Below are 27938 nucleotides of genomic sequence, written 5' to 3'. Positions count from 1 at the left end.
CATAATTCTGAGGAGGAATAATAGGGTGGGGTGTTCTGACTGTAAGAAATGTGAACATCCATGACCACTGAGCTTTTCTGGTTGTAACCACCTAATTCAGTCATTTAAGGCTTTGGCAACACACAATTTCTCCATGTAGTATAACTACCAGCAATCAAGATAGGCAGATAAAAGATAAGACGACAACTAATTTAAAAGTTTTAAAGATTACAGTGAATTTTCTCTGCTTTACTCAAAAGAACTATATTATGTCATTGTTCATGTTTTTGGTAGGAAAAACGCAAATTGCAGTTGGTATTTAAATTACTTTTTGACAAGCCTAGAATGTTTTCACTGAATTTAGCAGTAGACAAATGCTGTGAACAAAGATCTATAATCCCAACTAAGTCCCTGTGGGAATAACACTGTTTCTTCTTCCTGCCTTAAAACACTATAGCTGCATATTTAGTATAAACATCTTTATTTTTCTCCATTTGCCAATATATTATAAGTACTTCCAAGTTTTATATATAAGATATAAAACTTTTTCCATCCTTCAGTATGACAGGTGAACATACACAACAAATATGCAAAAGCATTTGAACAAAACTGTTTACCCAGCCAAGCAGCCTTCCTGTGGTTCTCAAGACAAAAGTACTAGTCCAAAGAGAAAAATGTATATTCTCGGCATGTGATTCCTTCTGAACCTCTAAGAACAGGGCTCAACCAAAGGGAATGCCTTTGGCTTGGCAAGGTCTGGTCTTCTCCTCCCATCAGCTCACTCATTCATCTATCAGTCTACAAATGTTTTTCCAGGAGGTAGCAAGTGCTGACTGGCTTCCCTTTTGCTTTCCAGCCATACCTGATAGGATGCCAGCTCGGTGCTAGCCATAGGACAAAAGGACAACCACATGATCCTTAGGTGGTGTCACTCTAAGGATTTAGTCCTTGCGTCATTTAGTTCTCGGGTCATTTTCCTGTTTATTTTATTTGGAAAATAAGTTTTTAAAGAAAATATTTTCAAACAAGGTAGTTTTCAATAATCTGAACTACAACCAAAGATACCTATATTTTAGTTAATTTGGCCACAAAAATAAGAAGCTGTGTAAATGAAGAAAAATGGGCTTAGTACACTTTCAAAGAATCAGAAGGGCCTTGGCCAGAAATAATCAAATAATAAAATTAATGATGGTTAGGGGTCTTGATTTACTCACATATATTTAATTCTATTTCACAAGAAAAGCCAAATCCTAAAATTGAGTGAAATGTACCATGTAAATGTGTACAATTCCCCAAATTTATAAGATTTCGATATATGCAGATTTAAGAATCTAGAAAAAAAAACTTATGAAATAAATGTAAAATCTATGAAAGTTTAACATATCTCAATTATTACTATACCTGCGATGCCAACAGCTCCTCTAATCTCTGATTTCCTAACTTCCTCCCTCCCCTTGGATTTCCTGGGCCTTAATCTAAAACCTAAACCCTTAAAGTTTAAACTTTATCGTTAAGCTCCCTCTCCAGTGAGAATGTACCTTGGAAGTCTGGCTTCATTTTGGGTATATGCTCACTGTAGTGCTCCCCCCATAACCTCTACCTGACCACAAATAACCGATTAAAGCCTCTGTACTACCAACAATTTCACCAGGCTGTCTTTGCAGTAACCTTCCAGTAACAGAGGCACCATTAAACTACAATAATCTCACAAACCAGAAAAGAACTTTAGTCATAAAACTCAATTCAAGTTAAGGTTGCATTTCAGGCAGAGAACTCAAACACTATGAAATAAGATTAGAAGTGATAAGTAAGCCTAACATTTCACCTTTGGTTTGTTTCATCTGTACTGAAGCCACAAGCCAACTGCAAACTAGTACAGGAAGAGTAAAAAAGTATTTATGTAGCTTTATCTGATCTGTCTTTATGCATTTATTAGTAAAGTTACCAAAATAAACCTTGATATTCACCAAATTTAGTTCCACCTCCAAGTGTATAATTCTCATAAATGGCACAATTTATGAGTTCCTCACACTATACGTGCAAACAGCAATATTCAGTTACAATTAATTAGCTTCTTAATGGTAGGTTGAAAACCTTAAAGGGGATGACCTTTTGAAATCTCAAATACACTAAAAATCAAGTTAAGGTAATAGTTTGCTATAGAAATCAGTGTGTTTTATCAAAGAAATACCACATTTTAATTTCTAATGGTTGACATTTCCTGACAGACCACATAGCTGGTTTTAAGCAAAAACAAACAAAAATCAATAAAATACAGTAGATGAGAGTAATATTATTTCTAAAAATGAGGGAACTTGGCCCACATTTTATTTTACCTTTAAAATAAGAAGCTTTGCTATTCAGAATTTGTCATTTAAAGTAATATAATGAAGTAATAAACCATTTATAGGCAAGCAAATTAACATCATTCTGATAAGTTCTATATAATTTTGTTTCTTTTACATGCCTAGGATTATAGTCATCTGAGAATTTAATATATTTAGAGAAACTCAAATTTAGATACATGATGACAGGACTACATTGAAAATTTCATTAAAGTTAAGACAAGAAAAGAAATTTCATAGTAAGTTTCTATGCAGCAAACACTAATTCCCAATGGGCAGTAATAAAACAAAACAAAAAAAACACTAACAAAGGTCAACATTAGGAAGGTTTATTACCTTTAATCACAACTAAAACTCTATTTTCATATTTAGAACTTTATTTCATAAGGACATGGTATTAATCTACTAAAAGCAGTTTCATTGGTTACAGATGTGACATCCTGCCATGTTTTCGTGTCTAATAAATATACACAAAACAGTGTAACTAAGAAGAATTTATTTGGGTCATTATTTTATCAGCTTAGTGTATAATATCATGCCATATCCATTATTTTTCTAAAGACTCTGATATAAAAAGTTTTAACATATATTATGCTACATATAAAAGCAAAGGAAGTCTCACCAGGCCAGATTATATAAAATTGGCATATTAAAATTAACACCATTCTTTCCAGCAAGACAGCACTTTAAAACAAATAAGGGAATACCACATTGTTATTTATTACAAGAAACATCTCTGATAAAGACAAGTAATTCTGATAATGAAAGAGAAGGGTCCAAGACTTCCAAAATAAAGACACTGGGTCAAAAGACCATGAGTTCATATTTTAATGCTACCATTAAAATATGCGTGGGACATTTTAAGATGCTTATTATCACTTTTATTTCATAATTAATTTATGTAAGCCTGTAGAAATTTACATTTTGAAATGGAAGTGAATGTGTAATGTTAATGAAAAATGGCTATAATTACCGTATCTAAAAACAGACTAGGATATTATGTATTTAAATTCTAAGTTCAGAATAAGAAGTACTTTAAATCTGAAAATACACATGAAATTATTATACTTATCAAAAGATATATGTGTAAGAGATATATACTTATTCATTGATAAAAGTAAATTGACATGAAAGAGTGTGGAAAAATAAGCCATTTAAAAATTTTAACAGTAACGAAATATATGATTTAAGGGAGAAAAATCTGTAAGATATATACTATTGAGATAGATATTATTAAAGCAAAAATATTTGTTTCCAGCATTTTATCACCACTAACAAAAAACATAAAATGTTTACTTGCCTAATAAAACTTTGGCATCATCCACATCAAAATCTCCATCACCATCAGCATCATAGATTCCTAGTTTTCCTACAACAGGGGAGAAATGATGGATATGGGAACAAAAAAGAAAAGAAATTTAATAAGGTATTACAACTTAGCGAAGTCCTGCAACTCAGTCATAAATGTTACCAATTAATACAATTCTTTGCTCTTTTAATCCTGCAAAGCAGTGTCAAATGAATATCTTACCTAAAAATAGTGAGCAATTCAGTTAAGGGAGTCAGGAAATGTTCAGCTAACAAATTCTATGAAATAAAACTGACATAGCATTTTCTTTAAAGATTGAACAACATCCTGAGCTAATTAGTTCAGAATAATTTTTATTATACTGCTAAAAATATTTTTGGTAAAGTTTTTAGCATATATGAAATAATACTGATGCATTCCTAAGTTACTTGAAATTTAATGTTTCTAAAGCATGAAATTTCATCACACTATCAATATCCGAACCAAAAGAAACAACCAAGCCTCAAATAAAGACCAAATGTAAAAAGATTAACATAGAATCTAAGTACTAAAAATTTAAAAAATCATTAATTTTATATTTTACAATCATGAATTATAACAGAAATATCATGAATTAATCTTTAAAAATAAAAGACCATTCTGGAAATAAAGTATATAAAACTGGAGGCTTCAGAAATTATAAAAGAAAACTTATGATTATTCTACTTAACTTAATTAGCACAGGCCATCTATACTAAGAAAAAAAGGGCTTAAAACAGATATGCTGAGAAGAGAATACTACCAAAACCTTTCCTCCTGAAGAACAGAAAATGTTTTTAGGCTTTAGTGCTTTATCATAAGGAACACCGTTATTTTGTTTAGCATTTCAAAAAGTCAAATACATTCAACTCCCTAAAAAGGTATCCTAAAATCTGCATGATTCTAATTCATTACTGGACAATGACTGTGGAGAAACATAATAATGTTAATGTACAGCAATTTTTTAAACAGCATTCTCAAATATAGCATTAGTACTAAAAAAAAAAAAAAAAACAGTTGGCAATCGTTATCATTTCTTTAACACAAAGTACATTGAAAAATTACAGAACAGGCAGAAATTTTGGCTCAGATTAGCTCTGCTCAATCTTTATCTCCCCAGAGCCCTTGCTCTACTTAGGAAAATGGTTAACTTGCTATATAGAAGTCTGACTTAGCAAACACATACACATTTAAAATGATAATGATGAAAGAAGAGATAAGGATGTTATTTCAACTGCTAAGAAAACAAAAAGTCCTAATCAAAGCTATGCAGAGTACAGAATTCAAGAAACAGTAAAAGATAGAAAATACTATCCTTTCTGACAAACCCACAACAAGAAATTGGTCCTATCACTTATATTCTGATGTAGATAATAACTAAATTAGTAGAAAAAGGATGAGCCATTAGAGACTAACACACGTAGACTTGAAATGCAACTCCAATAGCCTACCTTGAAGCACCTCTGATAAGTTATAACGGAAGTCCTTTGCTTTGGCTGCATGCATGTAAAAACATGAAAATTGTTATTTGTGCTTAAAGGTACAAATATTTAAAGTGTCCTCTTTTAAGATACATTCCCTAACAACATATCACTGTAAGTCAGTCAAAGCATAGATCTACAAACTAAAATTCTCCCTCAGTTGGTCTGTCAATCTATCCAGAGACACTTTTTTTAAAGTAATGAAAATGAAAAACTTCAGTGAAAGACAGATAACAGATAAGCATACTTTGTTATTCCTACAGCCAAAAATTTGTTTGCCCTTTCTCCCCAAAAAGATGTCTATAATTTGACAAGTAAAGCAGAAGCACAGGAGGTCCAATGCAAGGGGAGATCACCCATGCAACATTGTACATAGACACAAGTGTGCATTTTTTCCAGTGACAGGTCCACATTTTTCATTGGATTACTAAACAGGACGGCCATTATTCACAATAGCCAAAAAGTGGAAACAACCTGAATGTCCATCACTGATAAACAGATAAGCAAAATGTGGTGTGTCCATATGATGGAATATTATGCAGCCATAAAATGAAGTACTGAACTTTAAAAACATTATGCTAAGTGCAAAAAGACAGATACAAAAGGCCATATAATGTATGGTTCCATTACATGAAATGTCCAGAATAAACAAAAGCACAGACACAGAAAGTAGATTAGTGTTTCCCAGGAGAGGGAAAGAGGAAGAGTTTGGGTATTTAGGGGAAGGGGGTAACAAAAATAATCTGGAATTAGATAATGCTGATGGGTATATAAAATGATGAATATAGTAAAAAAAAAAAAACTGAATTGTACACATTCAAATATATATAATATTGAATTTTATTTCAGCCTAAAAAAAGATTTTTGGGGAAGTGAAGGAGAATGTGACTCCAAAAATAACAAAGAATCATTAATGTAAAAAATCATGAAAAACTTCAGTGATTACAGAAAAAGAAAAAGGTGGAGAAAGGACACTATCAGAAGGACCACAGCAACTTCCTCAGAACAGCACACAAATCACACCTACACACACACAATCATATCTACAAACGCCTATCTCAGCACACCCATCCAGTACCTATATGTGTGCACATGAACTCATCCCATCCCAACAGAGACAGAGAAGGGTGTACTTTGAAAACCCTCTCTAAGGAAGGGTTTTGCATATTGTGTGGTTATGATCCATTAGCAAGTCCTTAAATAAATGTAATGGCTCATGATCAAGTATTTTTAAAATTTATAATATAACAAAATTGAATAGAAATCAAAAAGTACTGCATATAGTGAGAATAGGTACTGTTGGATAAAACTTCTCCCTGTGTGACAGACATACAATATAAAGCCTTTTTTCAAAAACCTACAGGTCATGTTCAAAGAAGTTCAAAAGACAGTACTCCAAGGTAACCCTCTTCATATTCCCTTTCAGCCTCACTCTATTGAGAACCACTGAAAGGCTATAGAAATTACCAGTACCAAAAAGATGGTAACAAATATTCAAGACTCCTAAGAGATGTCACTTACTCCCTTACAAATTCACATAAGGATATCAAAATTCTTACCTAGAACTTCCTCATAGTCAACAAGATCAAACCAAACGACAGCTACAGACGTCCAGACGCCCAGCAATGCAATCACCATAAACCACGTGAAGAATGAAGTTCCCGAGAGTCCTCCTTTCCTCCCATTCTTGTGTCCTCCATGCTTTGTCTCTGTTTAGAAATAAATGTAAGATGTCATAAGAAGAAAACACTTTACTGAACACCTCTTCTCACAATTATTTCTCCAATAATTTGGGATTATGTGCAATGATAGATCATTTCAAAAATAGTTTCCAGTTAAATTCTCAAAACACATCACACAAAATATTTTTGAAAACAGAAAAGATTGTTTAGATGCAACACTAACTTTGAAGTAGTGCGGGAAATAAACTCCTGAATTTTTTTTAAAGATTTAGTATAATATGTATATTCCATCCAAGTTACTCATCAAAATGACCTGAATATTACCTCTTTCCAAAGGCAGTGCACATCAACAACTTAATGAAATCACATAAAAATGTAGCCAAATCCTTTTCTCTGTCCCATTTCATTTCTGCAGAATCTTAAAAACTCTGTTAACACACAGAAGAAAATATCTCCCCATAAACCATTCCATATTCTTAGCCAGAGAGAAAAGGACAGAAAGGTGAAACAGCACAATCCGTTCCTACTCCTTTACAAGATCCATTGAGGCCTAAGGAAACAGGAAAAGGCTCATTCCCAATTGGTCTCACTGCAGGAAACAGCTTTGTAAACTGCTGTCCACCTGAAGTGTCATTTATCGCATTTGATATGCTTAATATACCTTATATTCTTTTGTAAATATTCTTCTTACAGCCAAAAATAAACAAAAATCATTTGATATTAACAGAAAATTGTCAATACTGCCCTTAAAAAGATAGACAATATTCAAATTTGCCATAAAAAGGAATACATATATCAATATTAATAAATAAAAAGGATAAATAATATCCCAAAATGCTTTCTGAGAAGAGGAAAAGTTTATCAAACAGATGATGGAAGGCCAGGGCGGTGTCTCCTATTTGTGCAGCAGGTGGAGTCGCCATCAAAGTGCTTTCATGTGCATTGCTGCCGGTGATCCTCACAGTGTCCTGCCACTCTTTCTACAGAGGGCATTTCTGGATGTTTATGCAGGACAATGTTTCATCCTGTGCACCTGTTCCTCACATTGCAAGATTTCTGGCATCCCTGGTTTCCCCTGGACTCAAAGGCAAGGAGCTGCCAAGGCTTATGACAAAAAAAACACCCCCAGACATTTCCACATGTTCCTTTTGGGGGCAGTTCCTGGGTGAGAACCAACAGGAATAAGGACAGGAATAATTATCTGTTTTATAAGTGAAACATGAAATGATTCTCCCAAAGTCACCAGTACAAGTTGGGTAGAACTAAGAATATACTCTCATCTCTACAGCTCTGAATTCTTTAATCTCTAATCAGTGGGCCAAATTACACGATTTCAAAAAACCCCACTAGCCCTAATCTAGAACTTGCCCTTTGACTTGTAAATTCAGTTATAATTACAGAACACTATTAGTAATTTTCAGCAGCTCAAGTCAAGAATATATTGCCAATATATTCCTCTGGAAGAAAAACTGAAATTCTTTGTGTTAAAAGGATATACACATTTTTTAAAAATAGACCACTAGATCAGTTTTTCAAAAGGGGCCATAAAAACTAAATCCATCTGAGTATATATATGTACACTCAAACATATACATACATTTATCTACATGCCTACATCAAATTATATAGAGTTCTGATGACTAAATAAGACTAATTTTTTTTTTTTTGAGACACAGTCTCCCTCTGTTACCCAGGCTGTAGTGCACTAGCATGATCTCGGCTCACTGCAACCTCCGCCTCCCAGGTTCAAGGGATTCTCCTGCCTCAGCCTCTTGAGTAACTGGGATTACAGGCACCTGCCACCATGCCCGGCTAATTTTTGTATTTTTAGTAGAGACAGGGTTTCACCATATTGGCCAGGCTGGTCTTGAACTCCTGACCTCAAGTGATCCGCCCACCTCGGCCTCTCAAAATGCTGGGTAATTCTTAAAACGTCAAGTAATTCCTTTTTCTGACATTCTTTAAATATTAATGGATCCATCAGAACCAGAGTTGTAAATAATATGGTAAATTCATAAAAGTATGCTTACCAAATGACAAATGGCCATCAACTTTGTTTCTAATGTGATCTATATAAAAGCTGGCTATATAAAAACATAATTTATGTATTAAATAAAAATACTTGCTGGGCATAGATCCCATAGTTGCAGATTAAATCAACTTCAAATAGGTATCATTACCTGAAACACAGCCATGGGAGGAGAAGATTGGGTGAGAATGTCTGCAATGTTGGTAGAGGGAAATGGTGGTTTTCAAAATTTTTATGTGTTGTAAGCATATAAAAAGAAAAATACACATTAAACCACTACTAAAATTTGAAGAAAAAAAGATTTATGAAAGCGAGTAAGCTTCTGTGAGGTCAGGCAGCACCACAGATTCAGTAACAGTTTTGTATGTCTAATTCACTACATTTTTATAAACAGAAAGACTTATTTTCTAACACTGTATCCAAAAAAGAACGCTTATTTCTATGTAACATACAGACATATGCATACAAATCCATTTGTGTACAACACTAAGTTTAACAAAAATACTACCTTCCAAAATATCCACATACTCCAAATATGGAATTATAGTAGCTAATGACTAAGAATTTCCTGCCTTTGCTACTTATTGCCTCTAAGAATCAAATTGAATTTTTTTTTGTAAAAGAAATGCTAAAACTTCAGTAAAACTGGGTTCTTGTCTTATGTCCTCTTGAACATTCTGTAGCTGATACCAGTCTCTTGTATTTTTCCTCATTAACTGGAAAACAGCAAGGCTAAACAAATATAGTTCATCTTTTCATTCATCTAACACTTTTATTCAGTACATGAATATCAGATAATTTTACCCAATAATTAAGTTTTCATAATGAGTATGTGGCCAAACAGATACCCAAGATGATACTATTTAAAATAAGCCTATACTGTAGTGAGCTATGATTGAACCATTATACTCCAGTCTGGGCAACAAAGCAAGACCCTTTCTTAAAAAAAAAATTAAAAAGTCTATAATGAAATAGCTAATAAAACAAAGTAATAGCTTGAATTCAAATTTTAATCATTTCTCCATTTCTATCTCTCTTTTTTTTTTTTTTTTTGAGACGGAGTCTCGCTCTGTCGCCCAGGCTGGAGTGCAGTGGCGCCCTCTCGGCTCACTGCAAGCTCCGCCTCCCGGGTTCACGCCATTCTCCTGCCTCAGCCTCTCCGAGTAGCTGGGACTACAGGCGCCCGCCACTACGCCCGGCTAATTTTTTTGTATTTTTAGTAGAGACGGGGTTTCACCGTGGTCTCGATCTCCTGACCTCGTGATCCGCCCGCCTCGGCCTCCCAAAGTGCTGGGATTACAAGCGTGAGCCACCGCGCCCGGCCCATTTCTATCTCTCTTAAAGGGAAATGGAGGAGAAAAATTTCTGAGATTCTGAAAAGGAAATTATCATTTATCCAAGTTAACTCAGTGATACTCATCTAAGTTATTGACTGTAACACTAAATATAAGGGAAAAGTAGACAAAATATTTTTTCTAAAAAACGAAATGAATGCATGCACCAAAACAGCAAGGGATTGAGATGGGAAAGAGACAGCCAAACACAGTAAAAAATACACCTTTACCTAGAATTTGTTTACATTTTTATTTTAGATGTGATTCTAACAACTTCAATTAAGTTTTCTAGCTCTATTTGCACAAAACTCTAGAATAGATTTCAGATACAATCTAACCCAGATGAGTCAAAGCAACAGAGTGGTGACAGAGGAAAAGCCTATAGAGTGCACAGATCTCTCAGCAAGAGCAGGCCCAGGAACTCAGAAAAGCTGAGTGGTGGGAAGTCATTTATGATTGAAACTTTCAGGCAGAATCCCTGACAGTCCTTCAAATAATCTTCAGTATAAGACAGTAACTGGTTTCACACTGATTCTGCCATTAAAACATAGAAGAAATGTATAATAAATCTTAGGAAGATTTTCATTCAAAGTAGTTTTTAGTAAAGAGATTTATCACTTTAAAAGCTAAATGTTTCTTAACTAGAATACATTATCAGCAATATTTTATATATCCCTTTTTAATATCAAATAAATGAGCTGTTACTCTAGTATTATTAATCTTATTACTGTTGATATTTACTAGTTCCACAAAGGAACAAAATACTAAGTTATGGAAGGGATTCTTTTTTAAGACACCTTTTTTTAGGGGCAGTTTTTACCGACAGCAAACAATATACTCTTGATACGTCATTTGGTAAATATGCTGCGCCTAGTCCCAAAGGGCAGATCAGTTTCTGTCCAATGAAACTGATGAACGCATGGTAAGACAAACCCTTAAGAGGGTTTACAACTCCCTAAGCAAATCTGAAACCAGTATCTTGTTCCAAAGATATTTGGGAAGAACATCTAGTAGATGTCCCTATTTTCTAAGATCAGAATAAATCTAAGTTTTCATTTCATTTTCTGGCTTCATGTTCAACCTGTAGTTCTGGGATCAGTCAAAATGGATTTTTACTGGGGTTTAAGAATACCGCAAGAACTATGCGATTCATTTTTTCCCATGTTATTCCATCAAAAGTACATGACCTCCAAATCAGAAAATGTTCCCACATACCACCAAACACAGAAATTACTATGGCAAGCAACAGTCCAAAATGAAGACTCTCCAAAACAAAAGCCAGGGGAAGGGCAACGTGTAGTTTTATTTATTTGGTCGAGGAAAGGAAGACAAGAAGATGAACGCCAGCACTTGAACAGTCATCAGCTACTTCACTGGCCTACTACTAACTGAATTATAGATCATTTATAAGTTTTAGTTAGCATTATGCTGGGAATTTCATATTTACACATAAACTCTATACATTTAAAGTTTTTTGAAAAACACAAAAACTGTCAAGCAACTCATCAAACTGATTATTTTTCCATGCTATAAAATGTCACCCTTTGGGAATCAAAAACTGTTAAAAGTGCGTCAGATGTAACAGCTGATTTTTCCTAACTACATAGATTACTTAATCCACAAGAGGGGAGAAATGTCTTCCAAAAGAACTAAAATTCAGATACATATCTCATATTCTTCTTCATGGCTACATATCAGACGAGTCAAGTGACCCATTCTCACCAATTATTCAAACAGTATTCACATAGGACATGCTTATATTCTCTATCCTAATCGAAGAATCCTTTCAGTTGCTGATTAGACAGCTGAGAGTTAGAAGCAGTTTTCATACATCTATTCTTTTCTTTTATAAATCTTCAACATGAGTGAATGCAGTCTTTCAATTAATGGAACGACTATCTTAATTTACAAAGTAAAGCAAAAGCAAATATACACAAAACATTAAATTCAATACGTAGTTAAAGAATACTTCAAAGTTAAAGAGTCAATTTAAAACCAAAATAAAACCCTTGTGTTTTTTCTTTGCATTTATTGTCTGCTTCACATAAAAGTAGGTCACTTTCCATAAATGGTAAGTCCTTGCTTGAACCAGGTAAGTCTGTTCATTAATATGAGACTGAATTTATATCTCCTACAATTTTATATAAAATCTAAATACAAATGATTCCTTAAATTCATTGTAATTAACTCATAAGAATAAGAAGAGAGCTTGTACATTTTTTGAAGTTTGTAAAATGCAGCCTCCAGTAGTTCAACATACTAAAAGATCATCTAAATTAAGACACCAAAACATTCGGATTAAAGACAGATTATTCCATGAAATATTCAGCTACTATGAAAAGTCAGTATCTCTGGGAGTTCAAAATAGAAAACGTAGACGGTGCAGTCAAAGCACTTAGCCAAAAATATTTTAACAGAGCACCACTGAAAATAAAGTGAAAAGTTGTCAGCTAGATCTAAAGCCATTTTAGCCTAAATAACAAAAATATACCTTTATCTTCAGCCATTTTGATTTCTTCAATCCATGAATAATAAATGCTAAAGTAAAACAAAAAACAAAAAAACTCAAAAGTACTGCTGGCAGGTTTTAGGCACACTGCATGCACTTGCCTACCAGAGCTTGAGACTGGCCAATCCCTGCACTGTAAGGGCCTCTAGAACTGAAATTGGACCTGACTACAAACCCTGCTCACCAGTTATTTTTAGAGGCTAAATGCTGCTAATCACCACTTAGGCTGAAGTGCACTCCCTAACAACATGACAGCCTTTCTCCCACTTACAGGATTCTTTTCCCAGTTGATCCTAGCTAACTCCAACCCCTAAAAAATCAAGCATGCTGAAAAAAAAAAAGAAATAGAACAAACTGTGCTGCCAGTTTTGTTTTCTTGGAAGCAGGCTTTAATGGCTTTAGCTTAAGCACCAATTCATTGAAAACTCAAACAAGTCTTGCTATAAAATATGGCCCCAAGCCCAGAAACAGCTTGATTTGGCCCTTCAGAATCTAATAAAATGGCTACAAGGAAAGACCATTAGATTGTTTGAATGAAACAAAACCATACATAGTAAGAAATTAATTAATGCTCTAGAATTTTTATTCACAGACACCATGCCAGGAATAATTCCTCCAACAGCAAAAATAAAGCACCAACATAAAATGTTTCACTAGAAAAGGAGGGAGAGAGGACTGGTGGAAAGGAAAGAAATAGAAGGAAGGCTGGGAGGTGAGGAGAGGGAAAGAAAGAAATCTTCAGGAGTAAGAATAATGACCTGGGAAAGATCATCTTGAAAGGGAACTAGGAAAAGATTACACAACCACATTCTGATTTTTTTTTTTCGACTTCTCCCCAACCTCATCTCCAAACATTCTCTTCTGGGAAATAAAATCAGCCATTTATTCACTGATCTAACATTAGCAGTTCACAGAATTCATTAGAGTTCTGATTAGTATACTAAATTAATTTAGCACAAATAGTATCTAGAGCAGGCAGCAACCTTTCTAAGTTGTTTATAAGACTAATTTTTTCACTCAAATTTAAAGCTTCACAAGCAAATTAAACATTTAAAAGCTTTGAATACTACTAGTAATTTCCAGTGGCTTAAGGCAAGAATATATTGCCAATATATTCTTGTGGAAGAAAAAATGAAATTCTCGTTAAAAGGATATGCACATTTTTAAAAAAAATACACCACTAGGTCAATTTTTCAAAAGGGGCCATAAAAACTAAATCCATCTGAGTGTGTGTGTGTATACATTCAAACATATATATTCAAAGCTAAATGTTACTTAACTAGAATATTAAATTATTAGCAATATTTTATCTATCTTTTTATAATAACAAATAAATGAGGTGTTATTCTAGTATTATTAACCTTATTACTATTGATATTTACTAGTTCCAAAAAGGAACAAAACACTAAATTATAGAAGGGATTCTTTCCTAAGATGCCTTTTTTAGGAGCAGTTTTTATCAAAAGCAAACAATATACTCTTGATATGTCACTTTGTAAATACGGTATGTCTAATCTCAAAGGGAAGATCAGTTCCTGTCCAGTGAAACTATTGAATGCATGGTAAGACTAATCCTTAAGAGGTTGGTACCATAGTCTGCAACCTATGGTACCAACATTTGATGGTCCAGGTTTAGGACAGAGTGAAGCAGGTAGGCATCACGGCCAACTAAACAAAATGGTCTCAGGTGCCCTCTGGCCAAGCGTCATTTCCCCCATTATTTTCTTCAAAGATCTGTCCCACTAAACTTAGTGCTTGCTAAATTGTTAAATGATAATGAATCACTTGTTGACAGGGGTTAAGGTGACCCACCATTTCGTCACCATACAAATTTATTAAGACAAATATTCTGGAAGCTTCCTTTCATTGTGTTGTTTTTGGAGGGAGAATGACAGCAACACGATACCCCCATGGGTGAAACCACTAGAAACCAAACCCCTACACTGATCCAGCAGGCAGCTTGGTATGCTTTCATACTTAGACACCTGGATTTGCTTCACGGCTTCTCCATTAAATTTGATTTGGGGGAAGTCATCAAACTTCTAGGCCTGAATTTCCTTGCTTATAAAATGGGTCTTCACACAAACTAGGCATGCAAATATTTGTTGGAGTCATCAGTGAAACAAACTTTCATCGATTCAATTGTGACTAGTGCACAAATAACCTTACCCCCAATTTAGAGCTCATTTCACAATCCCATCTGCCCCTGCAACTGCTGGAGCTGGTAGGGTTTCTTCTCCTCTCTTTACCGGCCTGTGCAAGATCAGCTCCACTGCAAATTACAGAATGTCTACGGCTAAACGTCAAACTGTAGGAATCACAGCAATTAAAATGTGGTTATACCTTACCCCAAGACTTCTTCAACACAGCTCCAATTATTCCTCCTTGACAAATCTTTATCAAGCACTTTCACAAGTCCTCTAGTTAATCTTCTTTTGTCTTTTGCAATAATTGAATAGTTATTTTGATAAAAATGTCTTTCCTCTTCAGTTCATAATGACAGTGACATACCTGATATTTTAGATACGGAGATTAGGAGAAAACCCTCTGAAATATCATTTAATCTATCACAACACTTTTTAAAGAACAATAAATTCTGAATTCTGAAAAACTGCCTCTTATAATGACAATTCAATTTTATGATGGAGAATGTTTATGAAAAGTTTAAAAATAAACTTAATTTGCATATAGTAAATCATGTTTTTAAAACTTTAGCAAACGCAACTAAAATGACACTAAGTTAACTATTCCTTGTAATAGCTACTGGTACTAATAGCAACTCCAACTCTAAGCAAAGACCAAACTTCCAACATGTGTTCTGAGAATATTAGTATCAGCTTAATGCCACTCGCAACCAGGGGAGCCAGGATATATGTCCACTGAGTGGAGGGTTCTACCTCCTTCCAAAAACCTTCCAGGTGAAAATCCATCGGCCTTCTCATGAGTCAGCACTGAATACTTCCCTCCCCTCACCACGGATCAGCTATTACAGCAATGGTTCTCAAACTCTGAGCACATCAGAGTCAAACAGGGCTTTTTAAGACATGATGCCGACTTCACCCCCAGACTTTCTGATTTTGTAGGTCTGGAGTGGGACCCTGGAATTGGCATTTCTAAGTCCCAGATGATCTGATGTTGCTGGTCTAGGGACCACACACAAAGAATACTATACCAGCAGTCCCTAATTCTCAGGGTCTCAAGGAAGAGAAGTAGTTCTTGCTTTTACCAATTTCCAGACCATCATTTCCTTACCCACTAGAAGGAAAAAAAAAAGAAAAAAAGAAAGTGATGACATCAACAACAAAACCCTGCTCCCTGCTCCTCTGTGGTCTATGACATCTAATTATCCGACCCTCCACTGTGCCTCATCGCTGTCATCCACCACCTCCAGTGACTTTCCCACTCCCACCCCATGCTCAGGGAAGTCTTCTACACCTCCAGTCCAGCTGTAACCACGTGATTTCAATGTCTATCCCTGTGTCCAGCTAGACAGGTGCTTTTAGCTTCATTTCTTCATCCCCAGAGACCTTGTTCGCCTCCGTTTTATATCCAACACTCATTCTTACATTCTTACCATGGACCTCATCATAAACGCAACCACATTCACATTCCTCTTCACACCTTTTTTCTTGTTGGATGGCACAACCGGCCATTCTAACAGATTCCATAACCCTGCTGAGAAAGCTCTGCTTTTTTGGCTCCATCATAATGACTGTAGAGTGTCATGAGATACTGAAAATATGATTCTTTAAAACAAAAACAAAATTTTTTTCATCTACACATAGTACCCAAAGTCAACAGGAGAGAATTATAACATTTTTGACCTAACATTAAACAACCAGTATTACCAAATAACAAAATGCAACTCTGCAGACACAAGTCAAACCTGCTTAGACAGACTCCCACGGCCACCACCACTGGGGAATGCCACCTCCACATGCAAGGGTTTAGGTTCTCTCACCACACGATGCACAGAATGGGAACATTCACTCTTTGATCACAACTTCCTATATCTCCACTTTGTTTCCTCAACATTTTCTTTTTGGATCCTGTAGTTCTCTTATTTCTGCTTCCTGCGTATCCCCTCTTCTCCTCCTGCCTTCATATCCATCAGTGGCCATCTTAGACTCCACAGTTGACCATTTACATCACTCCAGCGACTCAAGAGCTTTTGTTGCTCCTCTATCAGTTCACTGCGTGGACTGCAGTGACTGCCTCCCTGGATGAACATAAGTATCCCCCGTCACGGAGGCAAGGGCAGCTGGGCTCACGGAATCAAGATCAGGAACTGAACACAGGAGAGCCAGCCTCAGCTGGGCCTTGGTGCTGCCTGCCACCCTCCCATATTCTCTACAAACTCACCTCGCCATTCTTTATGATGACTATGTCAAACTTCTCTGCCCCCAATGTATCCTACCTCCTCATACTCAAACTGCCATAGCCTCATACTTCACAGAGAAAACAGAACCCTCAGCAGGAAGCTATCCTGAGTGCCCAATGCCCAGCACACAAACCTGCCCTAGCCCGCATCCATTCCGAGTTTCTCCTCAGCTACCTCGCACTCTGCACTGTCTCTTCACGCCCCTTCTCCCCCAGCCTCACTGCCTTTGCCAGGTTTCCCTCCACCCTGCTGCTAGCCCCCATGTCATCTTGCTCTTCCCATCACAGATGAAATTCTCCACAGAGCCGCTGTTTCTCTGTTTTCATTTTCTAACCTCCCACTCACTCCTTACAACCTGTAGGCTTCCATCTGGTTTCTGCACACGGCTCCAGCATAGTGGCTCTAATGTCACATCAATGATTTCCATGTCATTAAACCCAACGGAAAACTTTCAATCCTCATCTGACTTGACCCTCTCAGCAGAACTCTCCCTCCTCCTTCCACACACTCTTCCTTCGACTCTCATGACTTCAGAATCTTGTGGCACTCCTAACACCTCTCTAAACTTCCTAGTTTTCAGTCTCCTTTGCTAGCTCACTCTCATCTAGTTGATTTTTAAGTGTAAAAATTCTGTAATACTTGTTCCTATGCCACCTCTCTAGTTCACTTCAGCTATCATCTACATGACTTACCTTTTTCTCTCCTTTGAGCTCCACAACCATGTATCTACTCAATATCCTATTTGAATGACTTAAAAAACCTCAAATTCAGCATATACACAATAAACCATGGTCTTTCCCCTTTCCTGTTCAGTGTCCTAAATCTCAGAAGCACTTCTGTGAAGCCAGTTGCTTAGACAAAAACCCCAGAATTCATCCTTGACTCTTGTCCCAAACACTCACCTCTCAAAATTAAGAGTTTATCATCTGGCTGTTGCAAATGGGTGATTTCAATGTCATTTGGCTGTTGCAAATGGGTGATTACAACGAGGCCAAGATATGAATTCTCCTCAGCACCTGGGTCACCCTTGTCCATTTACCACAGCATAGTTTTTAAAAGTATTTGCGTGTGCCACGACATTAAAAAGTGAGAAACTCTGTCTCAAGTTCCAACGTTCTTTCAACTGTGATCATCAAAATCCAAGTTATTATCATCTCCTAGGTAATTTCAATAACTTAGCATACACTTTTCTACTCCATACAGCAGCCAAAATATTTTTTAAATCTGATTATAACACTGACCTGTTAAAAACTCTTTAATGTCTTAATACTGCTTTTGAGATAAAATACATCTTCCATGTGGCCTACAAGGCTCCATGTGATGGGGCCCCAGCCCACGGCTCCAGCCTTAGTGTTGCGTCACCGCCCTAGCTGCCTAGACTCCTGCCCAAAATACCTGACCATGGTCTTTCCTGTCTCGGGCTCTCAGCCCAGACTTTTCCCTCTTCCCAAAGCTATGTCAAAGCTGCACCATCACATACAACCCCCACACCTCAGCTATTGCCAGCTCACTCTGCTTACAAACCACCTCCTCAAGAAAGCCTTCCTCACTTCCCTCACTCTCACAGCAATATGCACTACTTTACTACGTTATTACACTGCTAATCAGACAACTATACAACAACTGATTTCTTAATCTCTTTCCACCTCTAGAATGTAAGTTTCACGCAACAAGGAACTGAATCTGCCACGTTCATTACTGTACATTTCCCTTGGATCTATCTGGTAGGAACTCAATAAAATAATCACTTGTGAAATAAGTGGATACATTCCTTCCCAAATCCTTCATATGATATGAGTAATCAAACTTCTTCTGCTAACACTTTAGAAATAAGGGAGCAACTTATTGCTTAGTTGTTTGGGCTGTCAAGTCACTTCAGGTTTCCCCATCTCCATGAATTTAATGATCCTAAAATTAATTCACTAGAGGAAAGGACTACAAATAGCTAAGAGAGAGAAATTCAGAAAGCAGCCCAGTGGTTTCTAGACTCTGATTTCAGACTCAAATTGGTCCCTTCACCAAGTTTTCACAGTTCTGTCTCAGGTGAATTCCTCCCTGATTGATCTTGAATGACTGTCACATGGGCTGTACATGAGTGGGGCCAGGTAGGACAGGCACTGTAGTCTCCTCCACCTGTCCTGGCAAACACCAGATGCTGCTCTCTTGACTGCCCCTGTGTAGAAGGGCACCATGGCTGGAAGAATGACAAGGGGCGCCATGAGTTTTAGAACTTAGGAAAACAAAATTGAGAAAGCTGCTTGCATTTTCATCAGTATTAGTAAACGAAAGTGAAATATCAGCAATGCCCATTTATATCAGCCTCCAGGTATTTTTGGAACCTTTACTATCCTTTATACCCAGCTGAGGAGCTACTGCCCTAGCCCATACCTCTGTGCTAATACCGATTCACTGCAGCAGAGAATGTGAATCAAAATATGGGTCCACCCATGCCTGTCATACGAATTTGTGATGGACCCAAACACCATTGATAAGAAGATAAAAACAATATAAATAGTAGCTAACCTCACAGGCTAGTTCCTCAAGCCAGGCCTAATGAGTCGGTTCTGCAAACGTAATTATTTCTCCCTACAGAGCACTCAATAGAGAAGATGGTCTCATAGAAGAAAAAAACACTCCTCTGGGCTAGTCAATTGTCCACATGGGTGGGTGATAATTATTAGCACGGTGTTCAAAATAAGACAGTCTCTCACTGGCCTGAGAAAAACAAAAGGTGTAAAGGAAGATGAGCTATGTCCACTGAGAAACTCTGAGGTGGTGAAAGAAAAGTTATTACAATGAACAAAAAAGGTTATTTTTTCAAAACTAAGAAACAAAAAAGCTTAATCCTGCTTTAACTCTTAATTTCAAGGCAAGGAGACAAGGACACACTGCCAATATGGACAACTACCACTGGTTTACAGCTGGGCCCATGAAGACTCTTTGACTTTAACCTATTTTGACAGCAAAAGATCCATGGCCCTCCTCCCCACCAGTTCCCACTTTCTAGAGCAAAAGAATCCAGCATTTAAAATAAAGTGCCCTACAGAGGCAAATGGGGGAGGGAAGAGAGGGATTACAAAAATTCATTAGCACAGCATACACAGAAGAATCCTGTAAATTATAAAACACGTCTTACAGTGGAGTTAGTAGAAAATCATAGGTCAAAAAAATAGTTGATACAATTATGAATTATAATACATCTTGGGGATAGTATAAGGATATTGGGAAAACGCTATATTTTCTCCTTCTGTACTCTCACCCCACAGTCAACACAGAATATTCCTGCAGCCCCTGGTCACTAAAACATGTGGGGATTTCTCCTCACCAGCAAGTAAGCAATCAATTCTGCAGCCGATCAATTCTGCAGTAGACACCGGCTGGCTGTCCTCTAATTCAATTCAATTCTAACACTATCTACTTGCAGATAGTGTCAGATCCCACAGGTTGAGGGCTCAGTCTCACAAGACTGTCTCTACTTCTGAGGCCAGTCACAAGTAGTAGGTTGTCACCTATACTTCAGACCAACTGGCTATAAATCGGGGTTCCCACCACTCCCTCCTCCAGTTTGATTAATGTGCTAAAGGGGTTCACAGAACTCAGAGAAACACATTTACTAGTTGATTATAAAGGATATTACAAAGGATGCAGATGAACAGCCAGATGGAAGAGATGCATAGGGCAAGGTATGTGGGAAGAAGTGCCCAGTTTCCATGTGTTTAAAGAAAAACTTTGGCCAAATTAAAATTATTTTATTTGATTTTAATTTAGACAGAGTCTCACTCTGTTTCCCGGGCTGGAGTGCAGTAGTACAATCACAGTTCACTGTAGCCTTGAACTCCTAGCCTTGAATGCAATCCTCCCACCTCAGCTTCCTGAGTAGCTGGGACCACAGGCATGCACCACCATGTGCAGCTAATTAAAAAAAAAAAAAAAGTCTTGTAAAGACAGAGTCTTGCTTTGTTGCCCAGGCTGGTCTTGAACTCCTGGCTTTAAGCAGTCCTCCCACCTCCACTTCCCAAAGTGCTAGGATTACAGGTGTGAGCCACCACCCCTGGCTGACAAATTAAATTTACAGAGTTTAATTTAGCAAAGAACAATTGTTGAATTGGGCAGGCCCCAGAAGCAGTTAAGAGACTCCAGGGCTGCCACAAGGTCAGGTAATACTTATGGACAGAAAAAGGCACAGAAACAGCTGGATTGGCTACAGCTCAGTGTTTGCCATATTTGAATACAGTTTGAACAGTTGTCCACCTGTGATTGACTAAAATTCTGTGACTGATACAAGGGTAGGTTATAGTCTGTTTATTCATTTAGTTACAATACAATTTACTATATATGGAAAAGCCTTTAGGCTGAACTTGAAATAGGCAAGAAGGCAGCTTCAGGCTAAACTTAAACACATGTCATGCCCTCTTTGGGCACACTGCCTCCTCTACTAATCTCTGTCAGCTATCTGGAAGCTCCAGGAACCATCTTTTTAGTTTTTTATGGACACTTCATTACATAGGAATGATTGATTACATCAATGGTCACTAGTGATCAAGTTAACTTTTAGCCCCTCTCTCCTCCCAGAGGTTGGGGGTGGGGCTGAAAGTTCCAATCATCTAATGATGCCTTTGTCTTTCCTGTGACCAGCACCCATCCTGAAGCTATCTAGGGGCTGTCAGCCGCCAGTCAATTATTAGCGAAAGACACTCTTAAGACTCTGGGAGACCACGAGGGTTTCAGGAGATATATGTCAGGAAACAAGAAGACCACCAAATATATATTTCACAATATCACAGATGGCCAACAAGCACGTACTAAATAAATTAATAATAAAAGTGAGTAACAGTAATAAAAACCAACAATGGCTGCAACTAAAAATTGCATAAACAATTAACTTTACCCAAAGAGAAGTCTGGTCTTTGCCCTTGGTTGCTTCAGTGGGGTCTCTAGATCCCAGGAATGTTCTGCCTGATAACAGCGTCTTTGCCTGGGGGCTTTGGCCACTGGACAGCCTAACCAAGTGGGCGTTGGGACATGCCATATCAGTTGTGATCTCCAGAGGACCCTACGGACCCCAAAATTATAGCTGGTGCCTGAAGTGAGGGCAGTCTTGTGAGAACTATTCCTTCAGACTGCATGGTTTGCCTAACTTCTTGCAGAAACCATGATCAACTGAACAGGTGATGCACTAACAGCAGCCTTCACTCTAACAGCACGAAGTCTGACTTTTCCTACATATAGATCAGTAAAAATTTCACAACTTTGCCAAAAGCTAAATAACCACACTTCTGTAGAATAGTGAATCTCATATTTCAATCTACTTGGTAAGGCACAAATATTTATTTATAAATTCCAAAAATCCCTCGCCATAAGACAAATGAGAGAGGAGTACTGCAGGTACTGCAAGGTAAGTTCCTTGTTTCATGGGCCTCAGTAAAATGAAAAATAATGAATAAATGAAGTATATTATCTCATGTCTCTTCTAATTCTAAAAATTCATTATTCTAATTCACAAAATCTTGACTCTTTAAATTAAATCACCAGACAGTTGCAATGAGAAAAAAAAATCAAAAAGTTTTTCTTAACTGTGAGTTTCACTCTATCAACCTTAGAAAATCCTAAGAAAATTTTTTAAAAAGCAGTATTATAGAGGAAGGCACACAGTTTACTTGCAAGACTTTGTAAAAAAAAAATTCCATTTTATAATAAAAACTTAAAAAATTTCTAAGAGAGATATCAAGAGTTCTCTGCAGGAGAATGCCTGTCAGAGACCAAGGGTGCCTGCAGGGAGATTGACTTCTCATTCCCCAGTGGATGTCCACTCAAGCAATGGACTCCACGGCCCACCCTATGCCTAGTTGAACAGCAGAGAGAACTGGGGAATGACGGCTACAGAGAAAGGTGACAGCTACAAGGGCGCCCAAGCTCCAGGCAAAATGTCAGCTTCGCACAAGTCCAAGAGGGCAGCAGAGAAGTACCGGGGTTTGTACCATTTTGCCAGCACCTCACTCAAAAGGGCTGACTGACACACAATGGGCTCCCAAGAGCAAGGGGGGATGAAGTATTCTGCCAGGATGGAGGCCCAGGGGATTGACAGTGGATCAAGTCATGTGTCACAGGGAGGGTCCATACCAGGCCTTTCAAAGAACTCACATGGGCAGTGTTTGAGCACCTGTCACTTGTGAATAACCATGCCAGTCAATCTTATCAACTTAGGAGACTGAGAGGGGCCTCACCCCCTTTTCCTCCCCAGCACAGCCCCAAAGGCAAACCACAGGAGAGCACACTCACTCCTTCCCCTCCTGCCCTGCTGCAAAGGGGAGACAAGAACATAAGCACCGAAAATGAGATCAGCTCTAATCCAGACAGACTTTTAAAAAGAGTGACTGAGGTGTTAAGGTCTGTCCCAGAGATGGTCAAGATCCTCTGCTACCAACAGCAAACAGATTAATCTATCCCAACTGTGCACAATGAATGGAGAAAAATGAAGCTATTTCCTGTTAGTATCCAGGCAGATAAAGATGCCTCAATAAAATGGCTACAAAATGTGCTTCCATATGTTGGGCTCAACCACAGGAAATTGTCAGTTTCTGACCCACAAAAATGGCTACTTCACAGGAAACAAACAACGTAAGAATTTCCCCTATGTTTTACTATGAAAATTTCCAAAACACAACAAAGCTGAAAGGATTCGTAACACTTAGATTCCGCTACAATATTAACATGGTATTATATTGTTTGTAGCATAGCTATTCATCCCTTTACATCTATCATCACCTTGTTTGTATAATGCATTGCAAAGTAAACTGTAGACATCAGCACACAACTAAATAATTCGGCATGAGTATCATAAACTATAGTTACACATTTCTTCATAGTTATTTAATGTGAAATTTAAACAAAATGAAATGCATAAATTTTAAGTATACATTCCCTGAGATTTAACAAGTGTATACAACATGTAACCCAGATCCCTATCAAGATCTAGAACATTAATATTTCTGCTTAAATTCCCTCATGGCCATTTCCATTGCACCCCATCCCCAGCCTCAGAGGTGGCCCACTGTTCTGCTTTTTTTCTCACTGTAGTTTGCTGCTCTTGGAATTTCATAAACATGGCAGCACAAGCTTGTGTGTGCAAGGCTCCTCTCCCTCGGCTTTATGTTCCTGAGAGTCTTGTGTGTTATCTGTAGTGGCAGCTCATTTCTTTTTGTGGCTGGGTAGTAGTACATTGGATGGACATATGAGTATATATAAATGACTATGTATGTGATATACAGAGCACAGCAGAGTGTATCTAATCTCCTACTGGTAGAAACCTAGGCGTTTCCCATTTTGACCTATTATGAATAAAGCTGCTAGACATATTCTTGTACAAGACAACTATGAACACATGCCTACATTTCTCTTAGATAAATATGTAAAAGTGGAACTGCTGGGCCACAGGACGTATATACATTTAGTATTAAATGAAACTCCCAGATCTTTCCCCAAAATTGTTCAACATTTTATGTATTCACCAAGAATTTGAGTTCTATTGCTCCACAGGCTTACCAACATTTGGTGTTGTCTGTCTTTTTAATTTAACCATTTTAGTAAGGGTGCAGAGGTATCTCCATGTGGTTTTAACTTGTATTCCCTTGAGAACCAATGATGTCGAGCATTTTTCATATGCTTCTTGGCCATTTATTTCTTTTGTGAACTATCTGTTCAAATCTTTTGCATATTTGCCTATTTTTAAAAACTGAATTATATGAGTTCTTTGTATTTCCTGGACACCTGTCCTTTAACAGATGTAAAAATGTTCTCCCAGTCTGTGGCTTTCCTGCTTATTTTCTTAATAGCATCTACTGATGGGTAAAAGTTTTAATTTTGATGATGCCTCAGGGGTGTGTGTGTGTGTGTGTGTGTGTGTGTGTGTATACACATATGTATAGCTTCACACTCTGAAACATGACATCTATTTCAGGACTTACCCTGTACGATCACTGAATCTGCGATGTTCAATCACTGACAGAAGTCCTGTTACTGGCTTAAACCTTGTGCCAGAGTAAAGGAAGCTTTCAAAAACAGGGCCATATACCAACTGAATGTCTATTAGTGGTGAATATCAGAGAGTAAAAGCAAGGGAATTTTGATAATTTTGAGAAATCTTTTCATTAGCTATGATGAGGCACAAAAAAGTTCTGAGTTAGTCACTAAAACTCAACTATTTTATGAATCCTTTAACTTCTTTCAATAACAATTTTTTGTTTTGATATTTAATTTTATACTTAAAAAATGTATACTTAGTTTTATACTTAATTTTGTGGTTTGTGTTTTATTTTTATACTTCCCTGATGTTTCATTTTGAAACTTTTAAACTACATATAACAAAAAGATTAGTATAATGAAGCCCTTGTGTACCTTACACCTGAGCTGACCAATTATTAACATTTGGCTACATTTGCTTTCTTTACATGTATGCGCGCGCACGCGCGCGTGTGTGTGTGTGTCTGTGTGTGTGTGTGTATAATTTTCTTTGTTCCTCTCTCCTTCAGAAATAAAAATTCTTTCCTCATCTAACATTCTTATATACTAGAATCTATGTGGAAAATTCTGTGAGCTAGGAATTAGCCCAAGATTTTAGGTAAGTTCCTTGTTTCATGGGCTTCAGTAAAATGAAAAACAATGAATAAATGAAGTATATTATCTTATGTCTCTTCTAATTCTAAAAATTCATTATTCTAACTCACAAAATCTTGACTCTAATCACCAGACAGTTGCAATGAGAAGAAAAAATCAAAGTTTCTCTTACCTGTGAGTTTTACTCTATCAATCTTAGAAAATCGTAAGAAAAATTTTTCAAAAGCAGTATTATAGAGGAAGGCACATAGCCTACTTGTGAGATTTTGTGAAAAAAATCCATTTTATAATAAAAACTTTAAAAATTTCTAAGAGAGATATCAAGAGTTCAAGAATGGATGGGGGATCAGTTTAAAGAACATTATTAGAAAAAAATCAGAAAAATTTGTATATGGACTTTATATTGGGTAATAGTCTTATACAAGAGCATATCGGTGTTCTTAGAGAAAACAAACTGAAGAACTTACAATAAAGCATCTTGATTTAACTTAGAAATAGTCCACCAGCAAAAATAAATAAATAAAAAATAAGGTGTATAAATGTGTCTAGAGACACAGAGAATGCAAACACATCAAAATGTTAACAGGTGGTAAACCTAAATGATGAACAGATGTACTCACTGTACTTCATAACTGTCTTGAAGTTGATTTTTTCAAATTAAAAAGTTGGGCAGGGGCGGGGGGAACATTTCCAGGCCTAAAAAATCAATCTCCAGAGTTAAGGACTAAGAATCTGAAATGTTAAAAGCTTCTCAGGTTCACTCATGAATGGATTCTGGATAAGTAAAAAAGAAAACAACAACAAAACAACAAGCTTCAGGTTTTAGGGATGGCTCTGGAGATAACTACAGAAACCTGAATATGGATTGCACTTCGATGGTCATATGGCTTCGGTGCTAAACTTCCTGGGTTTGAGAATACTCTTGTGGTTCTGTGGGAATGTATTTGTTCTTAGGACAAACGTGGCTAAGGGGTGAGGTGAGTTACGCTGCCAGGATGACTGTAGCTTACTTTCACAGAGAAGAAACCAGGAAAGCCAAAAAGACAGAGGCAAATCCAGTGAATAGTAGAAGAGACTCATGAACTAATCTTTTTGCTGTTACATAGGCTTAAAAGGTCCAAAACAAACAGTTGAAGAAATATAATTAACTAACAAACAAACAAACAAACAAACAAACTGGGTTTTAAAAAAGAGAAGTCAAGGGTCAGTCTCTTAAACCAGGCCTGAAATTACACCATTCAGCCTCAAACAATAAAAACCAAAGGGAACATTTACTCCACTTGATGTCTCATATACACAAGTTCTGCTTACACATCTGTGTCAGGCACTGTTGATACAAGTAGCTCTATCTTAGAAAAAGACTCCATCTTACATTTTAAAAGATGTCTTGCCAACAGGGACCAGATGTTTTGTCTAATCAGTAAAGACTGTATCCAACAAGATAAGGGTATAACCCAGCACACTCTTCCACCATCAGTCCTCACCAGAGGACTCTGTGGCCATAAAAACAGTACAACTTCAGCAGCTCAAAACAGCCGTGTTCAAAGACACCATCTTGCAATCGCCTGTGACAACCACCAGGCCTCTGATGCTGAAGACTCTGCCCACAGCAGAGACTCTTCCTTGCAAGACCTACAAACCACCTGGTCCAGACTGGGCTATTTTTCTGTCCAGGTTGCTCTCCCCAGACTGGTTTGTTAACTCTTTCTTATTCTCTTTCTTTTGATGTTAAATGTTACTTTGCTGTGGAGTGTTTAATCCGGAACATTTACATATTGATTAAGTATTCTATTATGTACGGTTTGCAATACTGACTGTCTTGTTGAGTGGCATGAGTTTGTGTGCCTGTGGCTCTGACTAGCAAGTGAACTGGAAATACTAAGGAGAACTGCTTCTTTCAGAACTCCATGTAGCTCCTGGCTTTTGTGATTGAAATAGCATCAGTAAAAGTCTGACATCATGGAAAGACACAAACATGCACAGGCCTGGTTATCTCTGAACTTGCGCTGCTCAAGATTACATCTCTAACTGCTTGGTGCACATTCCCAACTGGATTCTGCAAGTTTCACATCAAATTACAATGGAAGAATAAATCTAACTCCTCTGCCACGTGGAAACCTTTAGACCAGAGGTCCCCAACCCCTAGGCCATGGAATGATTCCGGACCATGGCCTGTGAGGAACCCGCTGCACAGCAGAAGGTAAGCAGCAGGCAAGCATTGCCGCCCAAGCTCCGCCTCCTATCAGCTCAGCGGGGGC

The 27938-nt window shown here is 37.2% G+C and overlaps 1 protein-coding gene across 50 annotated transcripts in view; it reads right to left on the bottom strand.

Moving 5' to 3' along the window:
* Nucleotides 1–27938, bottom strand: part of ASPH (aspartate beta-hydroxylase) — a 222749-nt gene that overhangs the window by 175560 nt on the left and 19251 nt on the right. For 32 of the 50 annotated variants that reach the window (XM_055286297.2, XM_063643281.1, XM_055286301.2 and 29 more), the window contains exons 2-3: nucleotides 6692–6841; nucleotides 3625–3693 (exon numbers count right to left, since the gene is read on the bottom strand). In XM_055286297.2, the coding sequence (XP_055142272.1) occupies nucleotides 3625–3693; nucleotides 6692–6841 (219 nt within the window). Of the gene's footprint in view, nucleotides 1–3624; nucleotides 3694–5102; nucleotides 5148–6691; nucleotides 6842–12668; nucleotides 13143–27938 lie in introns of those variants that run through there. The other 18 variants (XM_055286256.2, XM_055286266.2, XM_055286261.2 and 15 more) reach the window with 9 other exon arrangements.

The sequence above is a fragment of the Symphalangus syndactylus genome, chromosome 7, assembly GCF_028878055.3.
Source record: "Symphalangus syndactylus isolate Jambi chromosome 7, NHGRI_mSymSyn1-v2.1_pri, whole genome shotgun sequence".
In the NCBI taxonomy this organism is placed as follows: domain Eukaryota; kingdom Metazoa; phylum Chordata; class Mammalia; order Primates; family Hylobatidae; genus Symphalangus; species Symphalangus syndactylus.
This window is presented reverse-complemented; position numbering and strand designations above follow the sequence as displayed.